We start from the raw sequence: 26,507 nt of genomic DNA on the forward strand, positions 1-26,507 counted from the left end.
CGGCAAAGACTTCGGCAGCCACAGCAAGGAGACAAAACAGCTTGACTTCTTTGTGTGGCGGGCTATAATGAGGCTCATGTGGCGAGTGAAAGCTGATGCACTCTACAGTGGACTCTTAATAATTGCTGTGGGTGAATATTAAAGGCACATGGCAGTTCTTATGCAGCTGACTGTCCTCGCAAAATCTCCACTTTGCCAGGCCTCTCTATACCAAGAAAACAAGCGCAGGTAGTTACTACTGATTGCTCAGCATCTTGATAGGGGCTCGTACCCTCCCTTGAGACAGTCAGAGAGAGAGAGAAGATATCCGAGTCTTACACCTCAGGTGCTACCAGAATCAAACATGTAATTATATTTCATTATAATTTAGAATAATATGTTGATGAAGCCAATTACTTAAAAAAGAATAAATAGGATAGTCTACACTAGGGGTGCAGGTAGGGATATACTGGTAGATTTATGGGTGGTTTAAAGCAGATCAAGGAGGATTTGTAACTCCCAATGGCACAACAAAACGACTTTCCCCCCTCCAAATTATACTCCTGAAATGAAAGCTCTACAGTGGATGGACTTTTAGTATGGAAGGATTGAGTGCTCAGTTAGTTCTGGTACTCAGAATAATTCTTTGACTCTGGGTTCTAGCAAAAAGCAAAGTAGGCCTTCCCATGGGTCTGCATAACATCACTGACTGCAACTGCTGTGGTTTGTACTGTGCACTGTACCCTCCCAAGCGTTAGAAAGCATCCTTATTCTTGTACAGGTTCAGAGGCTCCAGATTATGAAGCAAGGATATGGACTATTAAAACATTATTCTACAAAGTTCAAGCCCCTCCCTAGTAAGAGACAGACATTCCGAATATTTACAGTGCAATCTTATGCACATCTAAGCACATTTCATTTATTTCAATGGGGTTCTCTCCTGGGTGAGTGCAGATAAGATCGCAGCCCTAATTTTCGGAAGCAACTCCAAGGAGGCAAGAGTCTTTCAAAACAATGACTCATAAAGCTGAGCTAAACAACAACAACAACAACAACAAAAGCCTGGCACAGATAAGTCTACCCAGGCTGGTGTTTTTTTTTTTAAAGGCCATGTGGCAAGCAAACACATGGATATTTTTAAGTTGCTCAAGCAAAGGCTGCTCTTGCATCACAGTAATTCCTTCTACCATTTCTGAGGCACTGAAGTAGACAAGTCATAAAGATACATGCCAGTTGTTGTTGTTGGTGAAATCACTGTCTCTAAAACATGATTTTGTTTGAAGAAAAGATGGTGCTTACAGAACTCCCCCACCACCACCACCCAATGTTGCACAACAGCCAAAAGCTGTTCTGTAATCTTGGCACATCTATTTTGCACCTACTTCCAAGATTTGCTGCTCCGTTCCACGCTCAAAAGCATTCTTTCATGCATGAGACATGTAAGGCAAGTTTCTCTCTTGTATTATCTATTGTCAAAACAAAAAAATCCTTCCAGTAGCACCTTAAAGACCAACTAAGTTAGTTCTAGGTATGAGCTTTCGTGTGTATGCACACTTCTTCAGATACACTGAAGAATACATGTGCATGCACACTTCTTCAGATACACTGAAGTATCTGAAGAAGTGTGCATGCACACGAAAGCTCATACCTAGAACTAACTTAGTTGGTCTTTAAGGTGCTACTGGAAGGATTTTTTTGTTTTGACTATGGCAGACCAACACGGCTACCTATCTGTAACTGGTATTATCTATTGATTAGTCAAATAATAGTCCTTCTTGGTTAGAGATACCAACAGTACCATTCATATTTGCATTCAGTCTTGAAGTTTCGTGGTAGAGATTAGGTCTGGGTGATATATCGATTTATTGTCCAAAACTGGTTTGAAGTCCGTATTGTGATATTAGTTTCATAATTTGGCAATATATCGCGAATCGTGATGTGTGTTAGGCCTTGTCCAAAACAGGTTTGAAGCCATGAACTTATGGCCAGTGTGGTTCACCAGACCAAGTCATGGAAACATCCAGAGTAATACCAAGTTATGGTGATCCTCTGGTATGGATGCAGGTTATGGTTCACATGGCTGAGCCCACAATCTGCACAAGCGTGCTAATTTTATTCTCCACAAATATGGAGCACATGATCATCACATCTTCATTTAATTGACTTTTAGAATGTTTGCAATGGCTTGGTAAAAATGACAATCTATATGGTGAATCACTCAGGAAACGCCCATATGGATTCATTGCATACCATGCTAACCTGCACCCTAGTGACCAAAAGGATTGTTATTTTAAGGCACCATTCTACTCCTAGTCTATTGGAATAGCCTTATCAAAGGAGGTTCTGCTACCTGCTTGGTTGGTACAATTGGCACCTTTCTAGTTAGGCACGCCCAATCAGATCTGTAAGATCACTACTCAACAAACGCAGAAGGGTTTAAGTACTTTGCCTACAATTAGGCTTCACATTTTGCCTCCTCAATGCTGATTTCCTTTAGATGATCTTGTAAGTCCCGAGACACTTGGCTGACTTTGGTGCAAACATCTGAAAGCAGTTCTGTTCCCTGTTGTATCTAATATGTCACATGGCTTTCGCTATGTGCCTTTTACTCTCTGAAGGATATGACTGATTGGATGATCTCGTGGGTCCATCTATCAATATCCCTGTTGTTATCTACAAAATTGACAGGCTCTTCATCTTTTCTATTATGCTCCATACACATCTAAACTACATTTTTATGAAAGGTCTTGTCTTATTGAATAAATCCCTTATTGTATGTGCGTGTTTTAAAAACAAAGCCCTTGCTATCTGTATTTATCTGAGCTTTTCCATTGGAGTTTTTGCTCTCAGTGCAAATAGTAACTTGTGCAGGGAGGGGGGCATGGCGGCATGAGTTTTGCCAGAATCATGGGGGCGGGGAGGTTAAACAATTAATTCTATGTCTACTTTGGCCTTCTAATCCTCATGTAATTATCCTTGTGCGTTTCATTGGCAGCTCACACATGATTGTGATTCCTGAGCCAAACTAGACATGATGCTAAATGTGTCACATGGAATTATGTTACTTAAAACACACAACAAAAAGCAATCTAGCAAGCACAAGGAAGAATGGGGAAGTCCTTCAAATTAGGGGCTTTGTAGGGCAAGATCAGGAAGATGGATTAGCCCCAGGTCTCTAGTAATGCAACCATCCTTGCTCTGTAATTTACAGGGCCGGCCCTACCATTACGAAGAGTGTGGCAGCTGCCTCAGGTGGCAGATGTTGATGGGGTGGGCAGCTGCAATGCATATACAGTATGTTTAGTTTCTGACATCTCAAAGTAGGACTGGGAAAAGGTCCACCTGGAAAGCTGCTGCTAGTCAGCAGACAATACTTATACACTGAGGGAAATCGGTGGTCAAAAGCAGTGTTGCAGACACTTGCAAATAACAGTGCTTACTAAGACTGGCTTTAAGCTAATTGGGCAACTTTCAGCAGTTATATGTGGAGATCTGGCTGAGTTGGTCACCAAAGAAATGTGGTGGGAGATGAAGATATAAAACAAATGTTTTGAGGAGCTGAGATGTTTGCAATGTGTCTTAATTCACAATGGTGGAGCCAACAGAATATTATTATTATTATTATTATTATTATTATTATTATTATTATTATTATTATTTATTACTCTGGGCGGCCTCCCAAAAAATATTAAAATACAGTAATGCATCAAAGGGATGCGGGTGGCACTGTGGGTATAACCTCAGTGCCTAGGACTTGCTGATCGCATAGTCAGCGGTTCGAATCCCCGCGGCGGGGTGAGCTCCCGTCATTCAGTCCCAGCTCCTGCCCACCTAGCAGTTCGAAAGCACCCTTAAGTGCAAGTAGATAAATAGGTACTGCTTTATAGCGGGAAGGTAAACGGCGTTTCCGTGTGCTGCGCTGGTGCTGGCTCGCCAGCTGCAGCTTTGTCACGCTGGCCACGTGACCCAGAAGTGTCTTCGGACAGCGCCGGCTCACGGCCTCTTGAGCGAGATGAGCACGCAACCCTAGAGTCGGACACGACTGGCCCGTACGGGCAGGGGTACCTTTACCTTTAATGCATCAAACATTAAAAGCTTCCCCAAACAGGGCTGCCTTTAGATGTCTTCTAAAAGTCTAGTAGTTGTTGTTCTCTTTGACATCTGGTGGGAGGGTGTTCCACAGGGCGGGTGCCACTACCGAGAAGGCCCTCTGCCTGGTTCCCAGAAGACAACAGAACACCACTCATGTGTTTCCCTCTTCTGTGTTCTCAGTGGGAATGCACAGACAAGGAAACCCCCTTTCTACCTCTTCTCCTAGGCTGCTTGGACTCTTGTAAATGATTAAGCATTCCTCCCCCCCCTTTCAATGGCAGAGTCCATAAACATAAAATGTAATGAGAGAGCAGCCATAAATGGCTCAGTGAACTGGACAAGTGCAGAGAAGCAGATTCCCAAATCACAGGCAATGGAGAAAGGAAATAAAGAGGAAACGTGCAACAGGAGGATTGAAGCTGGGTACAACCGGATTTTCTTTGTTCTGCCCTGTACAGTGCAAGAGCCTTCTGTAAAGACACATTTATAAATAAGCCTGTGTGTCCTGCATCCAGATTCAAGTCCTTTACAGACATCCTGCCAATTAGCTGCCAACAAAACAGCAATGGCAAACTTTCCAGGTCATCTGCTTGACTCCCACACAGAGAGGCACATGCTCTTTAATGTTTCAATGAAAGTAAAAGGCTGGGCAATTGTCTTGGAGATATTGCATAAGGTCTGAATTACCCATGAGAACTTTAAATATTCTTATTTGTTTGTTTGTTCATCTATCAATTTTTAGTCATGCTTTTCTATAAAATGTATGGCAACTTTCAAGACACTTATGGTACAATCCTACGCATATCCACTCGGAAGTTAAGTCCCCCACACCCTGAATGACACAAAATGTTAATATCATCTAATGCGATAAACATAGCTATGTATAATCTTAAAAATTATGATATGAGCAGATAAATAAGCAAGCAGTAAAAAGCCATACATTTAGACAGTGAGCTGTAAGGATTCACAGGCTCGCTGCAATTAAATGAATTCAAAGGTTCTGTAGAAGAAGAGTTTGGATTTGAGATCCCGCTTTATCACTACCTGAAGGAGTCTCAAAGTGGCTAACATTCTCCTTTCCCTTCCTCCCCCACAACAAACACTCTGTGAGGTGAGTGGGGCTGAGAGACTTCAGAGAAGTGTGACTGGCCCAAGGTCACCCAGCAGCTGCATGTGGAGGAATGGAGACGCAAACCCAGTTCCCCAGATTATGAGTCTACCACTCTTAACCACTACACCACACTGGCTCTCTGTACTTTGAACCATTGCATTCATTTAATTGCACAACCTCTTCCTGTTGTAGAAAAGTGACATACATATTTCCCATAGTTAATAAATGACACAACATAAGATACCCAAATGCTTGTTGAAACAAAATCACCCTGCATGGCAATACTGAATAAATAAGGAATAAAATAAGTGAGTGCATGCTGACCATGCTTGATAAAAAGTAAGCCCCAATGAGTTCCTAAGGAAATGAGCATCAACTTCCTATGCTCAGTGTATACAAAAGGCCCTTGGTTCAATTCTCAGCACCTGCAGTTTGGGCTAGGAAAGAAGTATGAGAGCTGCTTTTCTGGAGATTCACCCCACAAGACTCCTGCAATGTTCTAAGGCTTGGAACCAACTGTGCAGGGCCAATTGTGCAAGCCTTTTCCACACAGTCACCAGCCTGCAGGGATCAAGTAATGATTGTTGGAGGGAAAGGAACAGTGTGAGTTATTCTGCCCATATTGTGCTAGGACTACAGCAGCCCCGTGGGAATGGAGGCTCTGAACAAAGGCTCCCACCCACTGCTGTACCTGCAAAGCAAGCCTTGAAGTTGTCTGTGGATTCAGACATGCAGGACGTCATTTGAAATTGCGGGGATCAAGTGATAACGTATAGCATACACTGAGCTGTCCAGAAGAGTGACAGTATAGCTTGCCTTGGAGAAGAACCCAGATGTGAATCTTGAAGTCTCACCGCAACCACCACCCTTTTTTTTATTGCTGCTACTGCTGCTGGCCCAACAAGGCAAGTGAGGTGGTTCCTTCCGACTGGGGCAAGCACCAGTGCTTTAAACACCAAGATCTACAGGAAGCTTCTAGAATTCCAAATCATTACACGTGGCATTCAGCAAGTTTTTATCTAGACTAGGCAATCTCTCATTGAACTTGTATGAACCAGCTGGCTCTGTGTCATGAAGCCAACTTTTCAGATTGAAAAATCTGCAGAATGAAAAGAACGGGGCAGAAAAGGGGCTGGTGATAAAAGATAAGAGTTCTGTATTCCGTTCAATGCTATAGTACATCAGTGTTACTCATCCTTTGCCAACAGGGTTCTTGGCAAGGCATAAAGCAGAAATAAACAGTGTGTGTGTGTGTGTGCGCGCGTGCGTGCTGTTTCTCTTCTTATTTATTTCATCTACATCTTGCCCTTCCTTCGGGGAGCTCTAAATAGCTATGGGTTTGTCAGTCTCAGTCTCACCAAAACCACCTTTTGAGTTAGGATAGGCCAAAGTTAGGCCTGGCTCTCATAAATGTAGTAAAGCTTGGCCAGCTCTTTCCATTCCAGGAATAACAAAATAAATCAGCATTCAAATGGGGCAGGAAACATGAGTACACAGAATGAAGTCCGCTTGCGCAAGGAGAAGATTCCCACCTCTCTTCTACCCACCTCCCTGAAACTGTTTTGGGTTCCACCCCCATCCAGAGCACATTTAGGGAGACCAGAGGGAGGAGAATTGAGGAGGGGTTCCCACTGTGTGAGCAAACCTTGTTCTGTGCACACAACTGAGCTGAATCTCGTCCAGAGGTTTCTACACACCACCTCCATATGAAACATTCTCCAGGTATAGGTAATACATACACAGGGTTATATTGTGAAGACAGTTGTGAAATTGCTACTTTGACTTGTGATGGGTTTGCTCTACCGACAGATGGGCTGCAAAGGGGGTGCCTGTTACCTACACACCTATAATTCTCCCAGTCCTTTGGGTGTTCAGAATGACTCAGCAATTAGACCTTGAAGGTAATCAGAGGGAGCAGGGAGGAGGTGAACTTCCATGAACTCCAGTGGCGTTCACCTGATACTAATCTTGGCATCCGGCCTATTTGTGTCAATGTGTCCCTGAGTGCAGCACAGGTTGTGAACTTTGTTGACCTTCGCATGCAAACGCAAGCCCAAAGGAGTGTGTGTGGTGGTCCAGCAACAGAATGAGTACACATCAAGGCCAGAACTTTGTGCAAAATGAATGTCATGATTTCTCCCCTCTTCTTTAAAGGAATGTTTATTAAAAGTATCTCCTGCGTCAGAAGTTTAAGAACACTTGTTCTCGGGTTTTTGCTCAGTCATCCCTGCCTCTTTCAAAGACCTTGATTCCTCCTGAGCTTTCCAAGTGATGGATGGGCAGAATGTCCTCCAAGCCCAGTTGCTCAGCTGGTCTTCTGCTCTTCCTTAGGTATGTTCACACTTGTGCCAGCGTTGGTTCCTCTCCTGCCCTGCTTCAGAATGCCATGAAGAGGCAAGTCCCTCTTTCCATTTCATGTAGATCTTGCGTGTATCTTCTGCAAGAAGGGGTTTCATCTAAAGGTTTGAAAGCCGGCTTGCTTGGAAGGGAAACATCCTCACACCATTAGAATACAGGCACATTCATCAGTAATGATCCACTCTTACAAGAGAGGATTCTGGATTAAGAGATGCATATTTTTAAAGAGCTACAATTGTGGAACAGAGTCAGACTCATTTTCAGACAATTTAAGAAGATCCAAAACATCCATCTTCCAGTCCCTCTCCCAGCTACACACACACACACACACACACACACACACACACACACACACACTCCTCTGCATTTGCCACACAACCCCACAAAAGCTGCCTCAGCCATACCTACTTTCCCTCTCGCCGTTTTCCGAATTAGAGATACCATCTCTTCTTACATAAAAGGTCATCAAACTGATTTGCTCTCTGAATTTCTATGACAGGAAAGAGCCCATTATTGTGAAAACAGTTCTCTCTGCTTCTCCCACCCCAACCCCCGCATCTGTTGTGTCCAGAGATGGAGGAAGGGGACACTGATAGGCATTTTATTTTCTTCTACAGTACTTAGTGGCTGAGTCAGTATTTCATTAAATTAACCCAGATAACTGGAATTTGAGACAGACATAGGAATATAGGACACAGTCTTATACTGAGCCAAAGCACTGATCAACCTTTGCTGACTGGCAATGGGTCTCCAGGATTTCAAGCAAGGATCCCTCCCAGCCCTGTTTGGACATGCCAGGGAATAAAATCTGGGTCCGTCTGCATGAAGAGCAGATGCTTTTAGCCCAAGATTGCCTACCCAGTAGTTAGTGAAACATTTTTTTTTAGAGAGAGAGAGAGACCAGGAAATGCAAATAATGAAGAGCAAAGGCCCATCCCAGCACTGCTACTTGAGATCTTAAAACACATACAGAGAGAAACTGGCAATGTCAGGGATTCAGCCTAGGATCTTAGAGATGTAAAACATGCACACTTATCATTCATCTCTCTGTGGTGAAATACCAGCCTTACCTGCACTACAGGAATTTTCTCTACCCTTCTTACAGGAGTAGCAAAGAACTCAAAGGCGATACTCAAAGGTGATACAGAGTCAATACACAGAAAGAAGTGTGCATGCACACGAAAGCTCATACCAAGAACTGACTTAGTTGGTCTTTAAGGTGCTACTGGAAGGAATTTGTTTTGTTTTGACTATGGCAGACCAACACGGCTACCTATCTGTCACAGAAAGACCGTTTGTTACAATTCAGCAGCAAACAGCAGGTTTTCCCAGGGGAAAGCGGGGAAAACAGAAGTGTGGCCGAGCCCTCAAATATTTCAGATTAGACATTGTATTCAATAGACCATTTTACGTTGCACTTTTCTGACACCTAGATTTTAGTCGCCATCTGGTGGCTCTAATATGGAACAACTTCCACCATTGGAGGAACATGTTAATGTGCGTTTTCCAAAATGAGGGTTGATCAGTTAATGCAGTCCGTTTTGGGGGCCTAATCTGGTTCCTGTAACAGTATATGTCCTGGAGTAAAATCCTAAAAAAAGCTCAGCAACTCCAATCCTAAAAAAAGCTCAAGAACTTTGGTTGGCCCTCACGCATATTCACTTCATCAAATCTGGCCCTCTTTGAAAAAAGTTTGGGTGCCCCTGAGTTAATGTAATTTATAGAGAAGAAAGTTTTATTCACAGTTAAGACTAGCTCATAGGAATGTAGTAAGCTTCACAGTTAAGACTAGCTCATAGGAATGTAGTAAGCTTCATTATATCAAATCAAATCAAACCATTGGTACATCTAACTCAGCATTGTCCACACTGACTGGCAGGGGCTTTGCTGTGGATTGAACCCGGGACCCCAAGGAAAAGGCAACTCAGTGCAACTGAGCTCCTATATTGTTCAGTGATGCATACTCCTGAATATGTGCTTTCTGCACTTTTCCCAAGTCACAATTACTTGGGAGTAAATCTCGCTACACTCAGTGAGACTTACTTCTTGAGCTAACATGCATAGGTCTGTTTTTTTAGGCACCCTTACTTGGGAAAAAATACTGATGAGATCAGTGGTGATTATTTTTGCATCAAAATGCACTGGAAGTAGGACTGATTTACTTTTCCATTAAAAAAATCACATCCATATGTTGCTGGACCACGGCTCCTATCAGCACATCAGTGCTGGGCAATGTTTGTGGTAAACTGCTCGGTGAATTTATTTATACCCCACCCATCTGGCTGGGTTTCCCCAGCCACTCTGAGCGGCTGCCAGCAGAATATTAGTAATAATAAAAAAGTGATGAAACATCAAACATCAAAAACTTCCCTAAACAGGGCTGCCTTCAGATGTCTTCTAAAAGTCAGGTAGTTGTTTATTTCCTTGGGAGGTGTTCCACAAGGCGGGTGCCACTACTGAGAAGGCTCTCTGCCTGGTTCCCTGTAACTTGGCTTCTCGCAGTGAGGGAACCGTCAGAAGGCCCTCGGCGCTGGACCTCAGTGTCTGGGCTGAACAATGGGGGTGGAGACGCTCCTTCAGGTATACTGGACCGATTAAATAAACAGTAGGGCCCTCAGTATCTAGCCATTTCCAACCTGACACCCCCCCCCCGCAGTCTTAGGCTGTAATCTTGTACCCACTTTCCTCAGAGTAAGGTTTTCTTCCTTTATTGCATTTATATCCTTCAAGGAGCACAAGGAGGAGCACATAGTACTTCTCCTCCGCATTTTATCTTCACAACAACCTTGTGAGGTAGGTGAGCAGAGCCGGATTTAGGTTTGATGAGGCCCTAAGCTACTGAAGGTAATGGGGCCCTTTATACGTCCAGCAGTCCCTTGTCAACAACACATTGTCGCTGTCATTTGTGTTGAATATATGCTATATGGCAATTTATGAATCTAATGGGTATCTAAAGCCATTTGCCACTGTTGCTGTATGTATTTTTATTTTATTTGTTTTTTATCTTACATTTTGGAAATGTAATTTTTTGGGGGGCCCCCAGGAGAGTAGGGCCCTAAACTTTTTTAAAGGTAAAGGGACCCCTGACCATTAGGTCCAGTCCCAGATGACTCTGGGGTTGTGGTGCTCATCTCGCTTTACTGGCAGAGGGAGCCGGCATACAGCTTCCAGGTCACGTGGCCAGCATGACTAAGCCTCTTCTGGCGAACCAGAGCAGCGCACGGAAATGCCGTTTACCTTCCCGCCGGAGTGGTACCTATTTATCTACTTGTACTTTGACGTGCTTTTGAACTGCTAGGTTGGCAGGAGCAGGACGAGCAAAGGGAGCTCACCCTGTTGTGGGGATTCAAACCGCCGACTTTCTGATCGGCAAGTCCTAGGCTCTGTGGTTCAACCCACAGGGCCACCCACGTTTAGCTTATACATAAATCCGGCACTGTAGGTGAGGCGGAGAGGGAGTGCCTGGTCCAAGGTCACCTAGCGAGCTTCACCAGTGGCGTAGCGTGGGGGGTGCAGGGGGGGCCGGCCGCACCGGGCGCAACATCTGGGGTTAGGGCAAATCCACGGGTTAGGGGGCGCAAATCCACGGGTTAGGGGGCGCAAATTACTTGCCTTGCCCCGGGTGCTGACAACCCACGCTATGCCACTGAGCTTCACGGCTGAGTTGGGATTATGAACCCTGATCTCCCAGGTCATAGTAAGACACTCTTAACTTTTGCACCACTGAATGCATCCATCCATCTATTCGAGACCCCTGCAAGCCACATTCTGGCGCCGAGAGCGTCTCTCGTGCAGCATGAGCTCCCCGCCCCCTTCGATTTGAAAACCAGGCGCCGCTTCCTCCATTCAAAGGACGCCGCTTTCTAGTCGCCGGACACTTTCCCGCTCGCTGCCCCGCCTCCCCTTTAAGCGCACGACGCCGTTACTAAGGCGGCCCGAGGAGCGGGCAAACGGAATCGCTCCGGCGGCAAACAGCAGCGGCGGCCTGTCGGTTCCGCTCCGGCTCCGGCTCCCGCAGCGCCATGGCGTTCGCCTGCTTGGTAAGGGGCCGAGGAGGGTCGGGCTTCGAGGCGGCGGGAAGAGGGAGGCCCCTCGGAGCAGGGCGGGCGGTGGAGACCGCGGCTGCTCGGTTTGCAGAGCTGCAGCGCCCTGTTAGCAGACAAAAAGGGGTCGGTGGGCGGGGGGGGGGGGCGGCGACCAGCATCACACGTTTCTCTATTGCAGTGGTTCCCAAACTTTTTTTGGCCAGGCCCCATCTAAGCATCTCTAAAATCCTAAAGCGCCCGCCCCCGACATATAATTCTTATTACAGTGTTCAAAAAGTGAACTCCTATTCACGTGGAGGAAGCCTAAAAGGCCATTAACTGTTCATAACTCGTTCTCGAATTGCCCCCCTTTAAAATCCAATTGCCCCCCTGTGGGAACCATGGCTCTATTGGGGCTGTCTAAAAAGTCACAAAGAGAGGAGCCAGCAAGCGCTTTTTTTTAAAAAAAACGTTTAGTAACATTTCCTTCTCATAAATATAGGGGGGGGGGGAGAGAGAAAATAGGGTTTGTGCGCAACGTTATAAGCTCCTGCCTGTAACACGCTTAAAAATGGCACTTTGGGCTTGAAGTCGGTTGGATTGTGCTTGGTGCAGGAAGAGCTGTTTGCCCTTCTGGGTCTAGGAAGTCCTGCCGCCCGTTAAATAACAGCTACAGGAGAGTAAGTCAGGGACCATTTCGGCTTTGCAGAATCCCTCTTCTGGGAAAAGCGTCACCTGAATGCCTGCCAGGCATCATTGTAATGAATAAAGACACCGGCGGGGGTGGGGAAGCCTATGGGTCCGGATGTGTTGTCACAGTTTGTCAGATTTGGAATAGGCTAAAGTTCATTTAACTGATTCTGATCACTTCCTAAGGCTAACCCTGCCCATTTTTGCTTCTTTGCAATTTTAGGTTGTATTGTTTTTCACATTGGTCTCCTGAGTGGGTTTTGTCAGGGTTGTTTTGCCTGACTTGCAGGAACTAACTGCCTGACAAACAACGTGTAGAGATAGGCATTCTTGAGTATTGCTGTTTTTATGTCATTTTAGTGGTGCTGTAAAAAAACCTAAAGCCTGAAAACGTTTTTAGATCAAATATCACAATCCCCTTATTGTTACTTAGAAGCAGTGCTTTTTTCAGGGGAAACTCAGGGGTATGCAGTACTGGCACCTCTTTTTTGTTGTTGAAAAGTGTAGCACTTACGGTAACAACTTCATGGTGAAGGGTACTGATTTTTCTAGGGAAAAACCCCACTGCTTAGAAGTAATGTTGCTTCTAGGTATTCATTCTGATTTGTTTGCACAAAGTTTTCAGGAAGGTTATTTAACAAGCATTTGTTCTGATTTGTGTTTGTGGGTGTTAGACAGTGCTGCATCAAGCAAATGACTTCCACACATTCCAGTGACTTTCCTTGTCAATTTCCTTACAGCCAAAAAAGTCAGATTTGTGGGGAGAAAATGGGTTTGTTGCATGAGAGCTCCAAACGATCCTCAGTTTGCCTGTTGCTGGATTTGAGTCCCACTCCAAATAGTGATGATCTGGAAGTTCCCTAAGTCTCCATTGATTCTAGGAGAGTTTCCAAAGAAATATACATAGGATTGTGATGTAATAGCTGCTACTCACAATACATTTTAAAGAGACAGGTGTGTACACCTGTGGCTGAAAATATGCATTAATGTAATCTGGTGTTGCATGTACACTGTATATCAGTGATCATGTTATATAAACTAATTCTTAGAACTGTTCTATAAAAAGTTATCACAAGATTTAGCGATGGCCACAACTTGATGCCTTTAAAAGAGGATTAGACAAATTTATGGAGGATAAGGCTATCTCAGTGGCTACTTGCCATGATTTCTGTTTCAGAGGCAGTACAGTACGCCTTTGAATACCAGCTGCTGGGGATCATGATCAAAGAGGGTGCAGTTGCACTCATGTCCTGTTTGTGGGCTTCCCATAATCATCTGGTTGGCCAGTGTGAGAACAGGATACTGGACTAGAGGTTTGGTCTGCTCCAGACATTTGGTTTGATTCAGCAGGATTAAACTGTTGTCATGGGCACCTTAAGGACTAACAAACTCAATAGATGGTGTTGGCTTTTGTAGGCTAAAGGCTATTTCATCTTCCTTTTTTATATTAAAATCCATTTTGGATAGCTTTCTTCCCAAAAATTATCCCAGGTCTATGTGTATGGTGTTTAGTAAAATAAAATTTTACACAAGAACATCCAGTTTATGTAACAGGATGAACTGGAGTATTCAAGTTAAACTAATTTGCAGTTTGAAACTGCTAAACAAATGCAAGAAACCTGGCTTCTGCAGTTTTAGCAGGAATTGATAACACACAGACAAATATATCTTCACAGTCACAAGCGATAGATTTTTTTAAAAAAATGAGTACATGCTTTATTAGGAAGCTGAATTCTGAACACTGCTTCTTTGGAATTATAGTTTATATACAGCCCTGCACTGATCCTTCCAAAGAAGTATTTGTGTGTTGAATGTTGAGAGTATCTAATCAGAGTATTAAAGTATAATCCTTGGGCAGAGCTCTGTAGCTTAAAATGGCCTTGTGCATCCTAAACTGGATTCTGAAGAAAAGAATCCCGGGAAGAGAGGTATACTGCAAAGCTCAGTGTACAGAATATACATGTGTGAGTTTGGTGCTTGGCATTTGTCTCTGCCACTTCACTTCCCACAGAGTATGCGAAATGGTACAGTATTTAAATGCTTACATTTAAGAACATGGCTCCAGCATTTTTGTGAAATAAAAAAATATCCGTGTGAATTCCTCCCTTATCCTCTACTTTCCTTGCCTTTGTGTGTTTTGTAGTTGTTAACTTTTTTACTGATAAGAAATGCATTGGAAAACAAAAAGAAACAACAACTAGCAGTGCTTGATTTATAACATAGAACACAATTACTTTATAATACGATCATTGGACATCCAGAAAGTATAATGGTTCGCACAGCGATTCTGGATCACAACTAGGATTTTGTCCTCGGTATCACTTGGCACTCTTGCTCTCCTTTTGAAAAGATATCTATCCATATTATGCAAATAAAAGAAAGAAATTGATTGAAAATGTATTGTAACATTTGAATAAATGTTTTTAAATTTTTTAAAAAGAAATATTTTGGTAATATACTGTCCTACACTGAAATGTTAAATTGTTTTTTGATTGTCATTGAATCTTTCTGCCACACTTGCCATCTTCTCCTGCCACACTGATGTGGTGTGCCACACCCTTGGAGAACCACTGACCTAAAGGATTGTCTTACTTGGCTTCTACCAAGTGAGCCAGTGGAGAACAGATGGATCTCGCCAACCCTTGTCTGCCTTCCAGTTCCAGCCCACTTGGTTTCTACACTGGCTGTGGAGGACAAGACTTGCCTTCCCCTATGGCCATTGCGGAAATGCAGTGGGCTGGCGGATGAGGAACTGAGTGGTCTGTCCCTTCTCTGCTAGCATGCATCCTGAGCTGCTTAGAACTCCTTGTTGCCTGTTCCAAGCAGGCGAGTCACAGTAAAAGGCTGTGCTATCAGTCTGAAACTAGATTGAGCAAATTAGAAAATGAAACTGTAAAACCAGTAAGAAATCACCATAAAAACGATGCCTGCTATGGCATATGTGCAGCATCCAGAAACATATAAAGTGTGCTTCTTGCTTCGGAAATACTGTCTGTAGCCGTACAAAAATTTAGTCCAATATCAACTTCTTTCTTCCTGCAGGAAGATCCAACATTGGAGAGGCATTTCAAAGGGCACCGTGATGCTGTAACGAGTGTGGATTTCAGTCTAAATAATAAACAGCTAGGTAAGTTGTCAGCTAAGCAGAATTTTCTTTAGTATAGTTTTCTTTCATAGAACATAGAATCATAGAATCATAGAGTTGGAAGAGACCACAAGGGCCATTGAGTCCAACCCCCTGCCAAGCAGGAAACACCATCAGAGCACTCCTGACATATGGTTGTCAAGCCTCTGCTTAAAGACCTCCAAAGAAGGAGACTCCACCACACTCCTTGGCAGCAAATTCCACTGTCGAACAGCTCTTACTGTCAGGAGGTTCTTCCTAATGTTTAGGTAGAATCTTCTTTCTTGTAGTTTGAATCCATTGCTTCGTGTCCGCTTCTCTGGAGCAGCAGAAAACAACCTTTCTCCCTCCTCTATGTGACATCCTTTTATATATTTGAACATGGCTATCATATCACCCCTTAACCTCCTCTTCTCCAGGCTAAACATGCCCAGCTCCCTTAGCTGTTCCTCATAACAGATAGGTAGCCGTGTTGGTCTGCCATAGTCAAAACAAAACAAATTCCTTCCAGTAGCACCTTAAAGACCAACTAAGTCAGTTCTTGGTATGAGCTTTCGTGTGCATGCACACTTCTTCAGATACACTGAAACAGAAGTTTCCAGACCCTTCTATATAGTGAGAAGGTGGGGAGGGGTATTACTTCAGTTCTCTATATTGGACAAACAGGCCAGACCTTACGCCAAAGAATAAACGGACATAAATCGGACATCAGGAATCACAAGACAGAGAAACCAGTAGGAGAACATTTCAATCTCCCAGGACATTCTATACAAGATCTCAAAGTAGCTGTTTTACTACAAAGGAATTTCAGAAATAGACTGGAAAGAGAAGCTGCTGAATTACAACTTATCACCAAACTCAAAACCATGGAAAAACCTGGTCTGAACAAAGACCTTGGATTCTTATCTCATTATACATGACAAAGCCATTTTTCACCTTTTCACCCCTTGCTTTTTCCTGTAAGACCTATTGCAGTCGTTAAGAGTCGTCAACAGGCTCATCACAGCTATCTGCCAATCACCCATTCCCACCACCCTTCTGAGTAATACCCCTCCCCACCTTCTCACTATATAGAAGGGTCTGGAAACTTCTGTTTCAGTGTATCTGAAGAAGTGTGCATGCACACGAAAGCTCATACCAAGAACTGACTTAGTTGGTCTTTAAGGTGCTACTGGAAGGAATTTGTTCTGTTCCTCATAAGGCATCGTTTCCAGGCCTTTGACCATTTTGGTTGCCCTCCTCTGGACACGTTCCAGTTTGTCAGTGTCCTTCTTGAACTGTGGTGCCCAGAACTCAGCATTCAGTCTGCTTTTAGCAGTTCTTCCAAACTGTTTGGACTTAACAGCATACAGAGTATCCAGCGTGGGATTGGGCCTTGGCTAAAGTACTCTCCTTGGTTTTAGCTATCAGATATTAAGAAAAGTAGCAACAAACCCAATATTTTACAGCAGAGCAACTGAGTCATAACATGAAACCATGCAGATCTGTTAAGTTTTATTCGGGTTTTGATTATTATTTTTTAAAACATCACATATATTTATGTATTATAATCTTCTTTTTTAGTTGAAATTCCCCTTGAACTTTTTTTGTTGGATAGTATATAAATATTTGAAAACAAATAGCTTGGTGGAGGCAGCTAAAATGATGTGATAATAAAGGGCATTTGTACTAAATTCTCTAAATGGTTGCTTGTAATTCTTTGGTTTCCTTCCTTGCCTGTTTTTAAGGTGAGACTGCATATACTTCAAGAGGCATTTCTCTCAATTACAGGGATGAACTGGAAAGCTTGTGTGCTTGCTTTCAGTTCTGTGATTAGTGAATACAGTAATACCTCCGCAAATGTCCGCCCCGTTGAGCGTCCATTTCGGCGAACGTCTGCGGCAAACCCAGAAGTACCGGAACGGGTTACTTCTGGGTTTGCCACTCGCACATGCGCAGAAGCGCAAACCGCTCCACGCGTGTGCGCAGGGTGGCTCTTTGTTGAGCGTCCCTTTCGCTGAGCTTCCGGGGCTCCGGAACAGATCCTAGACTCAAAACAAGGTACCACTGTACTTTCACTCAAGGAAAGGAAGAGAGAAATTGAAACTAGTGACTGAAATTCCTGCCAAGTGTGTATGTGTATGATCTTTCCTTTGAGTATAATTTTGAAAGGTAGTATATTCTTTTTGTCAGTAAGTGGCTCTATGGATTCCTGCCTGATGATCTGGAGTATGAAACCTCAAATGAGAGCCTACCGCTTTGTGGGTCACAAAGATGCAGTCCTGAGTGTGCATTTTTCACCATCCGGCCATCTGATTGCTTCCGGTTCTAGAGACAAAACAGTTCGCTTGTGGGTTCCAAGTGTGTAAGTATATGCTATCTGAGCACTTTGTATGTGTCTTATTTCTCTTATTAGGAACTCAGGAAGCTGCTTGTACAAAGCCAGACCATTTGCTCAGCATTGCACTGACTGTCCATGGTTCTCCAGCATTTCAGAGCGGGGTATTATTTCTATCCTTGCGTGGGGATCCTCATCAGGGATTGAATCTGGGATCTAAAGTAGGTGAAGCCTGAGCTCTGCCACTGAGTTACAGCCGCTCTCTACAAAGTCTTCCAAGATTTGAATTTGGCTTTTTGTTTTAATTAAGTTCAGTTACAGTGAATATGACAGCTTATTAACGATGAAGGCAGACATTTTTCTGGATAAAGTGCATCGACTTTATCAGTGTAAAACAGGTGTATATAAGGGAAGAACAATGGCAAAGACTGTTGCTGTTCACACTAAAGACAAGGTTAAGAAGCCCTTTGTGTGTCAGCTCATGTGGGTACACTTACTGGACGGAATTCACGTTGCTGACCTCTAGTTGTAGGTTGATTCCAAATACAGCCATAAATTGGTTTTTGAACGCCTTGCGAGTCGAACGTTTTGGCTCCTGAACACCGCAAACCCGGAAGTGAGTGTTTCGGTTTGCAAACGTTCTTTGGAACCCGAATGTCCGACGGGGCTTCCGCAGCTTCTGATTGGCTGCAGGAACTTCCTGCAGCCAATTTGAAGCCACGCCTTGGTTTCAGAACAGACTTCCAGAACGGATTGCGTTTGACTTCCGAGGTATGACTGTATGGTCCCTGTTAAAAATGAGTTGACGATCAGCATATTGCTTCAACAAGAAAAAGCTACTGCTTCATCCCATCTAGTTTGTGTTGCATTGGAAGGCCTTGGTGTACACTTTCCTTGAGGAAAGGTTAACTATAGGGATATTATAAATGTTCCTTCTGCGGTATTCAGTTTTTTTGGAAACATGCTGAATTAGAAGTTTTTAATGCTTGTTCTGTGTATGTACAGTAACTATGGCAAAGAGTTTTTCACTCCAGTTTTTAAAAAGTAGCCACACACTATTTGAGAAGAAAATACAGTGGTACCTCGGGTTAAGAACTTAATTCGTTCTGGAGGTCTGTTCTTAACCTGAAACTGTTCTTAACATGAGGTACTAATTTAGCTAATGGGGCCTTCCGCTGCTGCGCCGCCGGAGCACAATTTCTGTTCTCATCCTGAAGCAAAGTTCTTAACCCGAGGTACTATTTCTGGGTTAGCAGAGTCTGTCTCCTGAAGTGTCTGTAACCTGAAGCGTCTGTAACCCGAGGTACCACTGTATGTGTCAGTTGGCAGAGCTTTGGGGAAGGACTGTAGCTCAGTGGAAGAGCTTCCATGTAGGAGGTCCTGAGTTCAAATCCTTGCATGTCTAGGTAGAGCTGGGCATATTTGTGTTTGCAATCCTGGAGAGCCACTGCCAGTCATTGCAGACAATATGGAGCCAGATGGATGGGCTACAAGGCAGTTCCTATGTTTCACACACATTTCAGGTTTTTTTACAATCAAGTGGTGTATAAATTTTATGAAATATATTTAGAAGAGGGAACTCAATGCCCTTTTTATTTTTTAAACCCTGGCTCTGACCTTTCCCAGCTTGATGTTCTGTACTTTCATGTAAGCAGTAGAATCATATACAAGAATACACAAATATGCTTGTAGCTTGTCACTTATTTGTGCAAAAAAGTTCAGGGCGGAATGATGTATGTGCATAATTAAATGTGAATTACTCTTGCCTAGGACCCTCGTACCTACGGGACCGCCTCTCCTGGTATGCCCTACAGAGGAACTTACGGTCTTCAAATAAAAACACCTTGAATGTCCCAGGCCACAGAGAGGTTAGGCTGGCCTCAACTAGAGCCAGGGCTTTTTCGGCTGCGGCTCCAACCTGGTGGAACGCTCTCTCACAAGAGACAAGGGCCCTGCAGGACTTGACATCTTTCCGCAGGGCCTGCAAGACAGAGCTGTTCCACCTGGCCTTTGGTCAGGGCGCAGCCTGACTCCCTCCCTTGGCAATCTTTACAAAACTTTAGTTTATGGTTGCCATCAATTTTGATTTTAATTAATTTTTATAATGGTTTTATAATGTTGTACTGTTTTAGTGTTGTTAGCCGCCCTGAGCCCGGCTTCGGCTGGGGAGGGCGGGATATAAATAAAATTTATTATTATTATTATTATTATTATTATTATTATTATTATTATATAATATTTTATTTGGGTTTTTCAAACTTAAATGCAAAAATAAAAAACAGTATAACATATATCATAACATCTTTTCATAACATCTTTGGACTTCCTCACGCCTCCCGCTCCCATTTGCATCATTGCCAATTCTTGCCAGCAATTTATCATCTTGTTTACACTCTTATGTCAAATTCATTTAAGTATAATCTATAAATTCTCCAAAAGGTTTATAATTTTTCCTCAAATTTACTTATCATCTTAATTCTCACTAATTTAGTGGTGCACAATTATTTATGATCTAGCATCCTTTCTTAGCATTCAACCAAATTACAGTATTTTTTTAAATAAATCTTGAATTTCTTCCAGTCTTCTTCGACTCTCTCCTCTCCCAGGTCTCGGATTCTGCCAGTCATCTTCTATTATTATTATTATTATTATTATTATTATTATTATTATTATTATTATTATTGTAAAGTTTCTCAAACTCACAGTATGCCCCTCATGTTTAGACGTCTTGCTCCTTTTTGTAGCAAGACCTATGATGTGATGTTCTTACATGATTTTTCTTTAAATTGCATCATTGGAACAGTCTGTTTGACGTTTACCACTTTAAAATTTTTTTATTTTTTTTTAGTTCTGCGTAAAAGATACAAACACAGGCTGTCCTGCGTTAGGAGCCATTCCAGTAACTAGATTTAAGTAAAACAGTTTTCTTCCTGTATTTGGTATGCTCCAGAGGCCTAAACCAACAGTTTTATCCTAATGTAAATATATATATTAGAAGCCAGTAGGCAAATGTTCATTAGCTTCATACTGTGTGGAATGCAGTATGTTAATCTTTTGTGTTTCCTCCCCTAAACTTAGCAAGGGAGAATCGACTACCTTCAAGGCTCATACAGGAACCGTCAGAAGTGTTCACTTTTCTAATGATGGCCAATCATTGGTTACAGCCTCTGATGACAAAACAGTTAAAGTTTGGGCAGTCCACAGACAAAAATTCTTATTTTCACTAAGTCAGCACATAAACTGGGTTCGCTGTGCGAAGTAAGTAAAACTCTTTTCCCCCTGACTTTGTTGCAGTGATATATATATGGCATAAAACCAGTTTGTATAGCAAAAGTACACAACTGTAGGAAGATCTGAAATTCTGCTTAACTCACTTATAAACCCACTCATCTTTTAACCTGGCTATCAATATACTTTAGGAGTTAGCCACCTTTCAGAGTTTCAGTTGTGTTTCCAACTAATTCCTGTCTTGTTGGAAGGGAACTGTCATTGTTAGAAGAATCCGTCAGTTGGATATAACCAAGCAGCATTATCTAACTCATCCTACTGAGTGCACTTTCTGAAATCCATAGATTTCAATAAGTGCTTTGGTTTCTTTCTTTTTTGTAATATTTTATTATTATTTTTTCACAGTTTTATACATACTATATTATCTCTTACATATATCCAATTACAAGGATTTCCTCCCCTCCCTCCCATGGGTTCTTAAATTAAATCTCCCCCCCCCCCATATTGTAATTTTTCCAACTATTGTGTATCCCTAATTTACCATAATCAGTTTCACGTTACAAATTTCAATACAACGCTACCAATGATTTTAACTGCTTACTAACACATACTTGGTCTTCTTGGTTTCTGATCTTCCATGTCAGTTTCTCTATGCACTTTGTTTTCGATAAGTCTACTGACTATGACCACTGTTCTTTAAAATGGTTTCTAATAATTACTGTTACTGCCAAAGAGGCTTAAATGTTAGATAACAAAAAGAGGGGAAAGGGGGAAATAATTGTAAGGAAAAATAAGACTTACTTGTACAGTATTTCATTAATACAGTATTTCATTAATTACTGGTCCAGTAGGATTGTTTAATAGAAAAGCTTACATTTCAATGCTATGGTTTTTGTTGGTTACTGTAATATCTCAAAAGGATTGTCCATGTATAGAAAAGTCCATTGTTCTGACTTTATGCATAGTTGATGGAATCTTGTTGAGATAGATTGTCAAAGAGGAAACTCCCAAGAGTTAATCAATAGCAGTATTTATTATTTATTGAATTTCTTACCTGCCCATCATTTTATAGTCCCAGGGCAACTTATAGTCCCAGGGCAACTATAAGTAAACATTACAATTGGTTAAAACAAATTACAATCAGAAGAGTCATTGAAAAAGGCCTATGGGTGGTATTCAACTACATTTTAACTCAGAGTAGACCCATTGCAATTAATGAACATGACAAAGGTAAGTCTATTTTGAGTAAAACTTAGTTAAATAACACCCTCTTTGCTTAGCACAAGTGCCTCTTAGCCATTGACTTTTGAAATAATGATCTTGTTGTCACTGAGGACAATCCAGATCTAGCTTATATTGCTCCTAATCTTGCTTTAATGAATGTATTTATTTTAGGTTTTCTCCTGATGGAAGATTGATAGTATCATCCAGTGATGACAAAACTGTCAAACTTTGGGATAAAACAAGCAGAGAATGTATACATTCTTTCTGTGAACATGGTGGGCAAGTATTGGTGCAATTCCTTGGGGCTTCAGGGGACTGGCCTTCAGCTTGTGGAACCTTGATTAGAGCTTTGCTATATTGATGTACAAGAACGTATCTCCTTATCTGCTGTATCTTTCATTCTGTGAACATTCTCTGTAATTTGGTCACATTCTCTAAATTTTTCAATATAACGTTTTACACCACACTAAGCTTAGAAGCCAGATAATAACAATTGCATTTGTGCATAGGTTGTTGTCTTTTTGTAGACTCGCAAACATTTATTATATGAGTTTTAAGCCTGAGTCACACTAGTGCTCACTAGTTGTCACAGTTTCTTTAAAAACAATGTTGGTTTTACATGGTGACTGTGCCCATTTGAATGTACCCACGTGTGATAGAAATTTGTATTGTGAGGGAGTCTTGTTGAAGACTAGTGCCATAAATATTATTTGTAGTCTATGCTTAAAACGTGTCTGTGTTCTGGACTTTGTTTTCGCTTCGCTCAGCCATGCCCCTTAGGACAGCTCCTATTTATCTCAAACATTTCTATCACACCTTTCCTTGAGCCCCAGGTGGCTAACAACATAATATAATATGGAATACGTAGAAATAAAACAATGAGTCACTCCCACCCGGGATTTGGGATAAGGCTCACTTTTGTCCCCAATGGGGGACTTGAGGACATACCACAGAGGGTGTTGGATTCAGTTGGGTCATGCATGAACTTGTCTTAGTGTTCTAGCTTTCCTAGAGTGCTGGGGAATAGCAGATACAGTTGTACCTTGGATCCCGGACGCCTTGGTACTTGGACGTTTTGGCTCCTGGACGCTGCAAACCCGGAAGTGAGTGTTCCGGTTTGTGATTGTTCTTTGGCACCCAAACGTCCGACAGGGCTTCTGAAGCTGCGCTTTGGTTTCCAGACGTTTTGGAAGTCGAATGGACTTCCGGAACGGATTCCGTTCGACTTCCAAGGTACGGCTGTACTTCTCTTTTTTAGGCTCTTCTGTGGCAATGCAAGGTTTTTTGTGATTCCTTCTCAGCCCTGAAGTTATTTGGGTGACCATGGGCCTGTCACTGTCTTTCAGCCAGCCTACTTCATCTCACAGGGTTGTTGGTTAAGGTAAAGCAGGATAAGTGGGGAGAAGTGTAACCTTGACTCCCCGGTGGAAGACTGAGGCAAAATATAATAAATATTGATTGTCAGCCAAGGGCTCAGCAGTCACTTGCATCTGGACCTTAATTGGAGAAAGGAATGTTTAATCTTTGGGGTGATGTTGCTTTTTTTTTTAATGTCTGTTTTAAAAATCCGACAACAAAACAAACCCAGTTACAAAAACAAAGTTTTATCTAACGTAACTTGAAGATGCAAATTTCAATAAGCTATCAAATTCATTTATTGACAACATTAATAGTCAAAATAGTTGCACCATTAATGGTCTCAGCAGTTCTCAGCTTTCAATTACTCCTGTTCATTTTTCCATGTCTGACAGCTCAGATGTTTCAGGAGACTATAGGAGACTGAATGTTGTTCCATTTTTTAAGTCCTCAGTATTTTAGCAGGAATCGGTAATTTCATAGTCACTGATTTCAACACGTTAGGCTAATTTTATTTATTAATGTTGTATAATATCATTAAAGGCTCTAAACTAAGAGAATATTGTGTTACCTGTGAGATTGTATGTTACAGCTTTCAGTAGTTTTGTGCAGAGAGGACAAGACCTCTCTGGAGTGAGCAGTGTTCTGTAGGGCTCCTTATAATCACATCCAAAGAGATAAGCGTCCTAATGGAAGTTTCTCTAATCCCCAAACCACAGAGAGCCAGTGTTGCAGTGAAATAGTCAGTACAATGGGCTGAGCAAAGTCTCATGGTGACTTTACCATGTGGGAAAGCAAATACTGGCTGATAAAAACCTTTAATATCCATCTTACACGCTTTAGAGGAAATTTACTATGAAGTAGCACAATGTTTTGTAAGAACAACTTTTGAGGAGCTAGTATTTTTCGCTACTTGCTTAGATTAAAATATTGTTTTCTTCCTCCAGAATAGAAGGGAGATTTGATCTTGTCTTCCCATCTTTTTGCAGCTTTGTGCCTCATGTGGACTTCCACCCTAGTGGTACATGTATTGCTGCAGCTGGCACAGACAACACAGTGAAAGTATGGGATGTTAGGATGAATAGGCTTCTGCAGCATTACCAAGGTAAGCAATGCGCTGTCAGAAGTCTTCATTGCTAAACTTGTAGCTTGATTCTTGAAGTGGCTAATTAAACAAAAAAGGTAGTTTTGCCATCATAGCTTCCAAGCATCAGAAAGAGCTGCATGCAGAATTTTGAATTAGAACCATTGGCTTAGGACAGGCATAGGGAAGCGTTGACACTCCAGCTGTTGCTTACTACAATTCCCATCATCCTTAGCTATTGACCATGTTTGCTCAGGCTGATGCGAGTTGTAGTTCAGTGACATCTGGAGGACCAAAGCTTCCCCACACCTGGCTTAAAAGAAGATAATTTTTCTAAAACGCACAGTACCAAAGCTAAAGAAATTAAATAAAATGTGATCACACCATTATGCAGAGAGAGTGCGCTAGTTTTTAGTTAAACTTCAGGAATGACATTTTTGTTTCAATAAGGTATTTTGTGTATAAAGCTTAATATTCATAATAAAATGCTACTGCAGCTGTAGGGAATTCCTCTGCGTAAACAAATTGGATTGAAGACTCCAGTTTCTCTCTTTCTTTTCAAATATACAGAAGCTGGTTTAGGTTGCTTTTAATCCAAAGATATTTCACATACCATGGTCTTTTGAATTACACTTTGCTTATGGTATCTGGGCCATACATACTGTTTAATTTAATAGATGATGCTGATGAACTTTGGATTTCCAGGTCTGATGTCTGTCTCCACAACTCTCCCTTACTACTTACCGTATTTTTCGCTCTTTAGGACGCACTTTTCCCCCTCCAAAAATTAAGGGGAAATGTGTGTGCGTCCTATAGAGCGAATGCAGGCTGCACAGCTAAGCCCAAAGCCAGAACAGCGAGACGGAGGGCTCCTTCTCGCTCTTCTAGCTTGGGGATGGCTGCGCGCAAAGCCTCTGCAGACCAGCGGGGCACTGCGCTCCAAAGGCTTCAGGGATCTTTGAGGCTGGCGGTGGGGGAATGCAGTGCTTCCCCCCACCGCCAGCCCCACAGGCTCGGGTGAATGCACCTTGAATGCACCTTGTTTTAGAGGGGGAGAACAAGAAACACCCCCCCCCATTCTCCCCCTCCTATGGTCCGGTGCCTCCTATGGTCCGGTGCGTCCTATAGAGTGAAAAATACGATAGTTGCCCTCTCATGGCTTCCCACGCCCTATCTGACATCAGTGCAGCTAACCAGAGGGGCTCATGATGGGTGTAGTGGTCAGAAATCTTTGAAGAGTTGCTTATTGCTACAACTGGGACTAATGTGTTTATTCCGTTAAAAATTAAAATTTGGAGGAAAAGAAGTGTGTATGTGTTTTAACTTGCAGTTATGGCAGACCTTGAGCTTCTGAGGCAGTGCCAGTTTTCATAGGACTAGATTTTTCTGAGGGTCCTTGAAAACTTACATAGATATAGGATGAAAATCATAAGAAGGGGGAAAATGCCATTCAGCCATTTTTTGTATGGATGTATGGACCTTATCCACCTTTCTATTTCAGTTTGTATTTTTTAATGTCAAACTGTATTGGTAACTTGCGCTGTCTTTCTTTCTTTCTTTTTTAGTTCACAGTGCTTCAGTGAACTGCCTGTCTTTTCACTCCTCTGGAAACTACCTCATTACTGCTTCCAACGATTCAACTCTAAAAATACTGGATTTACTAGAGGGGAGACTGCTATATACACTTCATGGCCATCAGGTGAGGAGCACTTCTTTAGACATGAGTCGTTTATTACTGTAGACCTTTCAAAGCTCCACACACATGTTTGTGTACACTACACCTTCTCCTGTGATATTATAATGGACTCAAGTAGATTTGCCTCCCCTCTCCTCTCAAAGGCAGGAGTGCAGTTGTCTCAAAAGTCTTTTTGGGTCTCCTCTCTTATGTTCCTGCCTTTGCTTTGAGTGGTTCACTGAGA

The 26,507-nt window shown here is 42.4% G+C and overlaps 1 protein-coding gene across 3 annotated transcripts in view; it reads left to right on the plus strand.

The window, feature by feature from the left end:
• The first annotated feature begins 11,293 nt into the window (after positions 1–11,293).
• Positions 11,294–26,507, plus strand: part of POC1A (POC1 centriolar protein A) — a 33,335-nt gene continuing 18,121 nt past the window's right edge. The window contains exons 1-7 of one of the 3 annotated variants that reach the window (XM_081847383.1): positions 11,294–11,580; positions 15,298–15,382; positions 17,552–17,723; positions 20,775–20,954; positions 22,320–22,427; positions 24,494–24,609; positions 26,154–26,287. In XM_081847383.1, coding sequence (XP_081703509.1) covers positions 11,563–11,580; positions 15,298–15,382; positions 17,552–17,723; positions 20,775–20,954; positions 22,320–22,427; positions 24,494–24,609; positions 26,154–26,287 — 813 coding nt within the window. In that variant the 5' untranslated portion in view covers positions 11,294–11,562. Of the gene's footprint in view, positions 11,581–15,297; positions 15,383–17,551; positions 17,724–20,774; positions 20,955–22,319; positions 22,428–24,493; positions 24,610–26,153; positions 26,288–26,507 lie in introns of those variants that run through there. The other 2 variants (XM_081847385.1, XM_081847384.1) reach the window with 2 other exon arrangements.

The sequence above is a fragment of the Podarcis erhardii genome (genome assembly GCF_964252035.2).
Source record: "Podarcis erhardii genome assembly, chromosome: 2".
NCBI lineage: Eukaryota > Metazoa > Chordata > Lepidosauria > Squamata > Lacertidae > Podarcis > Podarcis erhardii.